Source organism: Macaca fascicularis, chromosome 16 (genome assembly GCF_037993035.2).
Source record: "Macaca fascicularis isolate 582-1 chromosome 16, T2T-MFA8v1.1".
Lineage (NCBI taxonomy): Eukaryota > Metazoa > Chordata > Mammalia > Primates > Cercopithecidae > Macaca > Macaca fascicularis.
The window spans coordinates 41,458,766-41,469,974 of NC_088390.1; the positions used below are offsets into that span (position 1 = coordinate 41,458,766).

General features: G+C 49.0%; 1 protein-coding gene across 1 annotated transcript; it reads left to right on the forward strand.

Moving 5' to 3' along the window:
* The first annotated feature begins 1,842 nt into the window (after positions 1–1,842).
* FNDC8 (fibronectin type III domain containing 8) lies at positions 1,843–11,038 on the forward strand. Its single transcript, XM_045375152.3, has 4 exons — positions 1,843–2,160; positions 7,344–7,719; positions 9,715–9,951; positions 10,589–11,038. The coding sequence occupies exons 1-4, from the start codon at positions 1,952–1,954 to the stop codon at positions 10,739–10,741; spliced, it is 975 nt and encodes a 324-aa protein (XP_045231087.1). The 5' UTR covers positions 1,843–1,951; the 3' UTR covers positions 10,742–11,038.
* Positions 11,039–11,209: the final 171 nt, after the last annotated feature.

Below are 11,209 nucleotides of genomic sequence, written 5' to 3' on the forward strand. Positions count from 1 at the left end.
CGCAGCACACACACCGGCCTTCTAAAGAGCCTTCTGTGTGCCAATTTCCGTTCCAAACGCTGGGGACAAAATGCGACCCAAGACGACCCGCCTTTACCCCCAGGGAGCTTACCTGTGAGCGAGGGACAGACAATGAAAAGGAATCACAGAAATCACATCATTACAGATTATACGACAGGTGCCAAGAAGCAGCAAAGCACCCAGGGACACCTGCGTCTGTTTTTCAAAAGTTTGTTTTGTTTTGGTTGATACAGGGTCTTGGTCGGCCGCCCAGGCTGGAGTGCCCTGGTGAGATCTCAGTTCATTGCAGCCTCGACCTCCTGGGTTCAAGCGATCCTCTTGTCTCAGCCTCCTGAGTAGCTGGGACTACAGTCAGGCGCCACATTGCCCAGCTAATTTTTGTATTTTTTTTGTAGAGGTTTCACCTCTACAAAATGGGGTTTCACCGTATTGCCCAGGCAGGTCTCGAACTCCTGGGCTCAAACAGTCCTCCTGCGTTCGTCTCCGAAAGTGCAGGGATTACAGGTGTGAGCCACCGTGCCTGGCCTTTATTTATTATTTATTTATTTATTTATTTATTTTTAAGGCAGAAAACCTTAGTTATATAGAACACACACAAAAATACATAATTTGGCTTTTTTTTTTTTTTTTTTGAGACGGAGTCTCGCTCTGTCGCCTAGGCTGGAGTGCAGTGGCCGGATCCCAGCTCACTGCAAGCTCCTCCTCCCGGGTTTACGCCATTCTCCTGCCTCAGCCTCCCGAGTAGTTGGGACTACAGGCGCCCCACCTCAAGCGGCTAGTTTTTTGTATTTTTTTAGTGGAGACGGGGTTTCACCATGTTAGCGAGGATGGTCTCCATCTCCTGACCTCGTGATCCGCCCGTCTTGGCCTCCCAAAGTGCTGGGATTACAGGCTTGAGCCACCGCGCCCGGCATAATTTGGCATTTTTAAATGTTCTTTGCCTCATCCACAGGAAGAAATAAAACTGTACATGGTTATCTCATCACAAACCTGTGAGGGAGGCGCTATTTTTTATCCCTGTTTCACCAATGAAGAAACTGAGGTTCGGTGAGGTTAAGTCACTTGCCCAAGGTCACCCAGCTAGGCAGCACAGGGCTGGACTTCACATCCACGTCTGACTGCAGAGCCAGTGCTTTCTAACAGCTCCCCTCCCCACCCATGAAGCTGTGTACATGTTTTCCTACTGTAACGTGGTTTCTCTGAGAGCAGAGATCAGGTGTGGCCTATCTCTGTATTCTGCTGCAACAACCACCATTGTCCCTCCACACAGGAAGGTATTGGGAGTGTCGGTGAAGCACATTTAGAATTCTAGCGGTGAAGTCTGATCATATGTGAGCCATGAACCCCTATAAACCGTCTGGGCTTTCCCTTTCCCCAACCTACTGGGCACAGTGGAATCTGCCGCCTGTGGTTTCAGGATAGAGAGCCTTGGCATCTACGGACAAAGTTTCCCTCCCCAACAGACACTTTCTAATACTGCCTATCTCTCAGGGCCACACCGCCATCCTCTACATGCCCGTCTGTCACCATCCTTCTTCTCCTTCGCAGGGCAGTGCTGAAGGGCACAGGTGTCAGGCATTTTGAGATCTTCAGAGAAGGGCAGGGCTGCTCTCACCATGGAGTATTAGAGCTGGAAGGGGCCCAAGGGCTCATGCAGTCTGTTCCTTGGTTTTACCCCTCTCATGATGCTGCGTCTCAGTCACACTGGCCCTTGGTCTGGCCAGCCACATAGCTAGCGGGACAGCAGTGGCCTCAAATCAAGGGGGGAGGCTGGCCCGTAATTGTTACACTCTGTGATGATTATGAAGTCAGCTCGTTGCACCCGCATCCTGCCCAGACTAAAGGTGGTCCATTGCCACCACAGTTTCTCTCTGCTTCTGGTCAGCTGGGTTGTCCTGCACAGTGACGGCTGTCATCCCAAACAAACCAGATGGCATCAGAGGCACTCCATCAAGTGGGAGATGGGGAGGAGGCTGTACTGAAGAAAGAAAACTTCAACATGATGAATGCCCTCGACCAACTGCCAAAACCCTTTCCAAACCCCAAGTCTATGAACCGGACCGTCACTACCAAAGGACTCCCACTTTCCTCAAAGGGCAATTTGGTCAACTTCTTGGAGGATGATACCATCAACCTACCGTAAGACACAAATCTGGTCCTTTCCTCTCTCTCTCTCTCTCTCTCTTTCTTTTTCTTTTCTTCTTTTTTTTTTACAGGGTCTGGCTTTGTCACCCAGGCTGGAGTGCAGCAGTGCAATCTCAGCTCACTGTAGCCTTGACTTCTTGAGCTCAAGTGATCCTCCCACCTCAGCCTCCCAAGTAACTGGGACTATTTATGCGCCACCACCACACCTGGCTAATTTTCATTTTCTTTTTTTTTTTTATTGTGGAAACAGGGTTTCACCATGTTGCCCAGGCTGGTCTTGAACTTCTGGGCTCAAGCAATCCTCCCGCCTCAGCTTCCCACAGTGTTGTAGGTGTGAGCCACCGTGCCTATAGTTTCTAAGAAAGGCTGGAGCTGGGGGCTGGGCAGAGAGACTTAAAGAAGCTGTACTTCCATGACTTGTCACAATCCAGTTCCTTGACTCCCAGAGAAGAGTGTGTGAGCAGGTTGGATCTATTTATGTATTCCTAAGCCCCAAATCACTTCTTGGAGGCATATGGCGCTCCCACTCCAGGAGGCCTTCCTGGATTAGTCAGTTTTATTGACAGTGCTCGTTGTCCTGCCTTGTCTGGCTGTGGTCCTCACCACCACCAAACCCCCAACACCCCCATGGCTCCTCTTCCTCAACCCTCCCTGTTTGGCAACTTCATTTACCTGACTGTTCCCCAGTAGCCTGCCTTCCTTCGGATTGGGTTTTGCTGTTCCTCCTCACCGAGTCTGGGTTTCCTCTACTTCATTCCACAAAACTCTTTGAGCACCTGCAAGGTGTCTGGCCCAGTGTTGAAGTTCTGGGAACGTACAGCTGGAAAGCACAGTCCCTGCCTTTAAGGAGCTCCCAGACTGGTATATGGAGGTCAGGGTTGAAAGGACGGGGATCATGCAATAACGAGAATGATACAGCATAGTCTGGTAAGTGCCAGGACAGGATGCCTTGAAGGACCAGAGGCGCTTAGTATAGCTTGAGACTGGGTGCAGTTGAGGGAGGCTTCTTGAAGGAAGTGATATTTGAGCTGAGTCTCCAAGGAAAGAAAGGAGTTAGCCAGTGAAGGGGTGGTGGTGCAGGGTGATATGGGCTGGGGGAATTACATGCAGGGTATTTTTTTTTTTTTCAACATGGAGTCTCGCTCTGTCGCCCAGGCTGGAGTGCAGTGGCGCGATCTCAGCTCACTGCAAGCTCCGTCTCCTGGGTTCACGCCATTCTCCAGCCTCAGCCTCCTGAGCAGCTGGGATTACAGGCGCCCACCACACGCCTGGCTAATTTTTTGTATTTTTAGTAGAGACGAGGTTTCACCGTGTTAGCCAGGATGGTCTCGATCTCCTGACCTCATGATCCACCCGCCTCGGCCTCCCAAAGTGCTGGGATTACAGGCGTGAGCCATCGCGCCCGGCCTCATGCAGGGTATTTTTATGGTTGGGTGACCTGTGCAGACCTATGCACACATGGCCCTGCACTTACAAGGGGCTTGTGCTTAGTTTAACGCTTTGCTGTTACTATCTTCAAATTCATAATCTTTGAATAAGGGGCTCAATGTACTTCAGTTTGCACTGGGCCCCACAAACTACATAGCTGGTCTTGATTCTATGAAAGGGCTGTGGTGTCCATTCCTGAAAGTGCCCATAAGCGAGCAGGTGTGGCTAAAGTGATGGATACTTGTAGGAAACTTCATGGTATACTGGGAATCTTGGGCTGGAAGCCCAAATTCAAATCCAAGTTCTGCCACTTAGAGATTTATGGTCTTAGACAAGTTAGTTAAGATCAGAGGCCAGATAGGGTGGCTCACACCTGTAAACCCAGCACTTTGAGAGGCTGAGGCGGGCGGTGAAGTCAGGCGTTTGAGACCAGCCTGGCCAACGTGATGAAACCTCGTCTCTACTAAAAATACAAAAATTAGCTGGGCGTGGTGGCACGCGCCTGTAGTCCCAGCTACTCGAGAGGCTGAGGCAGGAGAATCCTTTGAACCTGGGAGGTAGAGGTTGCAGTGAGCCAAGACTGTGCCATTGCACTCCAGCCACGGGTTTGGGAGACAGAGCAAGACTCTGTATTTAAAAAAAAAAAAAAAAAAAAATCGATCAGGGACCTTCAACCTCTCGTTTGCCAAATGGGGCTAACACCCATCCAGCAGAGCTGTTGTGAACATCAGGAGGAGGAGATGTTCAGCATGTAGCCAGTGCCTAGCAGCCTAATACCCAGACTCTTCAGTCTACAAAAGACCTTGGTGGGGGAATCATTTATTCCAAATGTCCACCAAGGGCTAGCATAGGATTGTCCTGTGCTATCCCTTGTCCAAATGTCCATCTGGGCTAATCAGGATTTCCCAGAAGGAGGCTGATGAGGCTGGAACTTGGGGAGTAAAAACTTGGCCCATTCATCAACCAAGACATGGGAGGCTGGCTGGGAGTAAGGGATCCACAAACTGGATTATGACCTATTAATGGGTCAAGAAGTCCTTCTAGTTGGTGAAGACCACTATGATAAAACTAAACTGGCCAGGTGCAGTGGCTCACGCCTGTAATCCCAGCACTTTCGAAGCCCAAGGCAGGTGGACCACGAGATCAAGAGATCAAGACCATCCTGGCCAACATGATGAAACCCCTTCTCTACTAAAAATACATAAATTAGCCGGGCATGGTGGTTGCACCTGTAGTCCCAGCTACCTGAGAGGCTGAGGCAGAAGAATCGCTCAAACCCAGGAGGGGAGGTTGCAGTGAGCTGAGATCACACCACTGCACTCCAGCCTGGCCGACAGAGTGAGACTCCGTCCCAAAAACAAACAAATAAATAAATAAACTATAATATAATTGGAAATTCCAGAGCCCATTGCACACAGAGTAAGTATTGGTCTGCAAAATGTTTGTTTTAGTTATAGATGTATATATACCCGTACTAAGTTACCATGGAAAGTGTATTTTACTCTGGGTAAAGGTAAAAAAAAAAAGATTTGAAAGCCAAACTTTTTGGCTTGGTATTCTTCATCAGTTAAAAAAATATTGTTTTTTTTTTATTTGTCTGGGGGCCGTGGCTCATGCCTGTAATCCCAGCACTTTGGGAGGCTGAGGTGGGCAAATCACCTGAGGTCAGGAGTTTGAGACCAGCCTAGCCAACATGGTAAAACCCATCTCTACTAAAAATACAAAAGTTGGCCAGATGTGGCAGCATGGGCCTGTAATCCCAGATACTCGGAAGGCTGAGGCAGGAGAATCGCTTAAGCCAGGGAGGCAGAGGTTGCAGTGAGTCGAGGTCACACCAGCGCACTCCAGCCTGGGCAACAGAGCAAGAATCCGGCTCAAAAACAAACAAACAAACAAACAAAGAGAGTAAAAACAGAAAAAAAATATTAAGTGATGGGGATCATGTACAAGGTTTTTCTTTGTAATAGCAAAAAATTGATAACAAAACAAATATCCACATAGGCCGGGCAAAGTGGCTGATACCTATAATCCAAGCACTTTGGGAGGATCACTTGAACCCAGGAGTTCGAAATCAGCCTGGGCAACATGGCAAAACCCTGCGTCTACAGAAAAGTATGAAAACTAGCTAGACATGGTGATGTGCACCTGTAGTCCTAGCTACTCAGGATAAGGTGGGTGGATGGCTTGAGCCTAGGAGTTTGCGCCACTGCACTCCAGCCTGGGCAGCAGAGGGAGACCCTGTCTCAAAAAAACAAAACAAAAACAAGTATCCGTGTAATGGCAAATCATATAACAGTAAAAATGACTGAACCAGAGCTACATGTATCACTATAGATGAATGTCAGCACAAAGTCGAGTGAAAAAAGCAAGTTGCAGATGGATATGTGCCGAATAATATCTTTTATTTATATGACGTCTACAAACGTGAAAAATAATAGATCTTATCTAGAGATAACAAATGTGTAAGAAACCTATAGAGTCGCACATTGCCTAATAAATACACAATTTAAAATAAAGCTAGATGAGGAGTAAATGGAGGTTTAATATAATATTCTTGATATTTTTGTATAAGTTTAAAATACTTCATAATTTTTAAAAATTCAGAATGGAAGAAACAAGTTTTTGAGCATCCACCCCAACATATGTACATTTGTTTTATTTTATTTATTTCTGAGACGGGGTCTTGCTCTATTGCCCAGGCTGGAGTACAGTGGCACGATCTCGGCTCACTGCACCCTCCACCTAGCGGGCTCAAGCGATCCTCCTGCCTCAGCCTTCCAAGTAGCTGGAATTACAGGCACCCACCACCATGCCCAGCTAATTTTTTGTATTTTTAGTAGAGACAAGGTTTCACCATGTTGGCCAGGCTGGTCTTGAACTCCTGACGTCAGGTAATACACCCGCCATGGCCTCCCAAAGTGCTGAGATTTTGCACCTGGCCCATATGTGTATTTGTATTCCTGTTAATTTTACATGCTAGATATTAATAGATATTATTAAATGCTACTAAAATGTAAGTAAATATTAGTAATTCCATTAAAATTTAAACAATAGTAAATAAATATTAATGAAATTGAATGTGTTACTTCCATAGGCCAGTAGGTCTTTGTGGTTATTCCCTGGGGCATTTGCACCGCATTTGGAGGGAGGACTTGCCATTTTAGCATGTTTTTTAAATTGTGATTTTCTAAGGATTTTTTTTTTTTTTTTTTTTTGAGACGGAGTTTCCCTCTGTCGCCCAGGCTGGAGTGCAGTGGTGCGATCTCGGCTCACTGCAACTTCCGCCCCCCGGGTTCAAGCAATTCTCCTGCCTCAGACTCCCAAGTAGCTGGGATTACAGGCGTCCACCACCACACTCAGCTAATTTTTGTGTTTTTAGTGGAGACAGGGTTTCACCACGTTGGCCAGGCTGGTCTCTAACTCCTGACCTCAAGTAATCCGCCCGCCTTGGCCTCCCAAAGTGCTGAGATTATAGGCGTGAGCCGGCGTGCCCAGTCAGAATCTTATTAAAGATGCAGATTCCCTAGTCCCATGCTAACTGGGGACCAGAGACTAAAAGTCCGCATTTTTAGTAAGTGCCCTGGTGACTCTAATGCAATGCTATAGAGCAATGAGGCTGTTCCAAGCTGTTTGCAAGTGGCTGGACATGCTGGTAAGTCAGGCCCAAGGCCTGTCCTCAGGAGCCCTCAGGTGGAACGGGCTGGGGTGGCCTCCTTCATCTGACTCACCTGTCTCCCCTCTTGCTCCAGGAAGCCGATGCCAGTGGATGATTCAGATTGCAGCTCTGATGATACCAGCATCTCTGCCTTCTCATCCACCTTGCTGAACCCCATCAAATTAGCTGTGACCCAGCCCAACAGCAGCTTCTTTGCAGGGATGCTGGAGGGGGAGCTGAACAAACTCAGCTTCTCCCCGATGGCCAAGAATACAGAAAAGGAGGACCTGGCCCTCGGCCCCTGCCCATGCCCATCTAAGTGCCAAATGGCCACGAGGGGCCTGCTGGACCTTGACAACCCTGAGCTGGAGACAGAAACCTCCTCAACGCACTCGGAATCTTCTGTGGTTGTGGACCTGCCGGACACCCCCTTCATCTTCGAGCACACTGTCAGCAATTCCACAGCTGTGGTGCGTTTCCCTTGCTCATGCGTTCAGCAGAGGCTTATTGTGCCAGGCACTGAGCTGAGCTCCATAGGTAGTGAGAAGGTGCCTGCCACCTGCATCTCGACCTCAAGTTCATGGTTTAGGAAGGGAGAGGACGTGTCTGTAAAAACTCCAGTGCAAGACAGAAAGCGTTCAGTGCTGTAGGAAAAGTTCAGGCGAAGTGCCACTAGGATTTCAGAGGAAAGATATATTACTTCCAGATGCAGAAATAAGCCTGGTGGCTTTTGGTAACATCTGAACTGGGAAGCAGAGGTAGCATGTAAACATCTAGAGGTGGAGGAGGGAAAGCATTCCCTGGAGGGGCGGACCCTAGCAAAAGCTCATAGGAAAGTATGGGAGGAAATCTCAATTTGAACAAGATGGCAGGTGATCTGTAGGAATAGGAAAGCATGAGAAGCCCTGGATGAGGACCTGGTTCAAGTGAGGCTCCTCGGGATTCCTAGGCCTCCTCCCTAGAGGGTCTGGGGTGAAGCCTGATAATTTGCATTAGTAACAGATTCGCAGAGGATGCTGGTGCTTCCAGTCCGCAGGCCACACGCCGAACAACACCGTCCTACACTATGGGAAGTGAAGACAGGGGTCAGGACGGGGAATGTTAGTCTGGGGTCATCTTCCAGAGTACTCTACTGTTAGGATACTGTATAGATTTTTCTGTAACTAACAGGGAACAGCTTTGTACAAAGCTTCACATCAGATGATGAAAGCAATTCGAGCTGTATCTTGGGAAGATGCCTGGAATTCCCACTTTTGGATGGCCCAGAGCAGTGTTTCTCAAAGGGCTCTCCAGATGGACAGTGTCAGCATCGCTCAGCAAATTGTTAGAAATTCTCGTCTCCCTCCATCACATTTGGGCCTCCTGACTCAGAAACTTTTGGGGCGGAGGCCAGCAATCTATCTTTTAATAAGTCCTCCAAGGTATTCTAATGCACACCAAGTTTGACAACCACTGGCCTAGATGGAGGAGAAACCAGACAGGAGGCAGCAGGCCCAGAAATCTGCAGTTATAAAACCTCCCTGAGATGCTTAACCAGGCTTAGCAACCATTGTAGTACAAAGTGTATGGGCTCTGGAGCTATGGGTTTGAACCCTGGCTGTCACTTAATTGCTGTGTGATGATGGACCAGTCACTTGCCCTCTCTGGACCTAGTTGTTAAGAAGATTTCTAAGGTCCTTCTCAGCTGACAGAGTCTAGAACAGGGGTTCCCAACCTTTTTGGCACCAGGGACTGGTTTCATGGAAGATCATTTTTCCATGGATCAGGTTGGGGGGATGGTTTCAGGATGATTCAGCATATTACATTTATTGTGTATTTTATTTCTATTATTATTACATTGTAATATATAATGAAATAATTATACAACTCACCATAATGTAGAAACTGTGGGAGCCCTGAGCTTGTTTTCCTGCAACAAGAGGGTCCCATTTGGGGGTGATGGGAGACAGTCACAGATCATCAGGTATTAGATTCTCATGAGGAGCATTCAGCTTAGATCCCTCCCATACAATTCACAATAGGTTCACTCGCCTGTGAGAATCTAATGCCGCTGCTGATCTGACAGGAGGCGGAGCTCAGGTGGTACTGTGAGCCGTGGGAAGCAGCTGTAAATGTAGATGAAGCTTCGCTTGCTCGCCCACCGATCTCCTCCTGCTGTGCTATCCAGTTCTGCACAGGATATCTGCTATCAGTCCATGACCCAAGGGTTGGGAACCCCGGTGTAGAAGAAATATGGAACGAGGGTGCACCCTAAAGTGGGCGGGGCTGCCCAGGAGAGTAGCACATGCTGCGGGGCAGGGCTTCCACACTCAGTGCTGCAGTACCTCGCACCTTCCATCTGACCTGCCTGGGTCGCAGCAGGAGCAGGGGATGGGCGTGGGACATCCTGACCCCAGTTGGGAGGGTGAGGGGACAGGAAGGACAGGACAGATATGAGGAAGCCTTGGGGCTCTCTCTTACCCTAGATTTCCTGGACCTACGCCTTGGGCAAGCAGCCGGTCAGTTTCTACCAGGTCCTGTTGCAGGAGGCGGCCGAGACACAGGAGAATGAGTTGCCCAAGGCAAAGAATCGTCCATGGATCTTCAACAAGATCTTGGGCACCACTGTCAAGCTGATGGAGCTGAAGCCTAACACATGTTACTGCCTCACTGTCCGTGCAGCCAATACAGCTGGGGTGGGGAAGTGGTGCAAGCCCTACAAAGTGAGCCCTGGGAAAAGAGGGGTCTTGGGGGTGGAGAGAAGTCCCAAACCAGGGAACCAGGGCTTTGGAGGTTGGGAACACCCCTATACCCACATGTCTCATCTGGCTAGCTTTCCTTCCGCCTGGGTCAAGAAGCATCAATTCCAGGATGCATGCTTCTGGAAGGTTTACGGATTAAGCCCTCTGGGGCCCACTAGGAATGCATTTTTCAACATCGTATTTTTCAACGAACGTATTTTTCAACATCACTATAATGTTCCCCTTCCAAAGCCATTGGTTTTTAGACTCTGCAACTCAGTGCCAATAATTGTGAGTAGGCTGGGAAGTCAACGGCATTGAAAGAAACAGGCAAGACAAGAGGCTAAAGGGGGATGAAGAAGGGAACAGCTGGGTATGGGTAGGGGTACAGGGGTGTAGAGGCCTGAGTAGAGACAGCCCTTTGGTTGGAAACATCCCATAACTGAGGAGGCACAGGCTTGAGTCATGCATCTTTGTACCTGTTTCCTGCACCAATGGCTAGGTTGGATAAGGCTGTTTAAAACAGGTCTGAGTTAGCAGACAGAAAAAAAAGGAGGTAATAGAGAGCCAGGCTCAGATCTCGGAAGGAATTCTGAAGGGTTTTCTTGTTTCACTTCAGTTTGCAACCCTGGCCACTGACTTCAGCAGCTTTCCTGAGAACAACCCCATCCAGATCACCGTGCGGCGCAAGGAACCCCAGCGAAAGATCGTGTCCATCGGGCTGGAGGAGATGCGGAGGCTGGAGGATCTGGAATACCTATTTCCCTATTAACAGGGAGGGCCCCAGGACACCCCTCACCAACTTTCAGCTTTGGCCCCGGGCCCTTAGGAACCAGAACTGTGAGACTTACCGTACCACCAGCACTATGCAGGCCCAAGGGCCTGGCAGAGTGGTATGGGAACCCCACCCCTGGGCTGGGACCAAGGCTAGATAGATAAGGGCCCCATTCACCCGGAGACATCCCAGGCCAGGCCATGCTAGGCTCAGCCACTGCCCACAGCTGCTAGACTCCGTCCTCCCACAAATCTGGGCTGGGTCCAGGTCCCTCATTAAAGAACTGCAGGCCATCTAGCACCCTAAAATCTGCTTTATGCTGCAGACAGCCTCAGATGGGCTGTCACCCACCTCTTAGTTTCCACCAGGACGGACTCTACATGAGTAGGGAGATGGAAAACAGGCAGCTAGGCAATAGGATGCTGCCATCACCCCTTCCCCAGTGGGGCGGGGGACAGGGGCAGG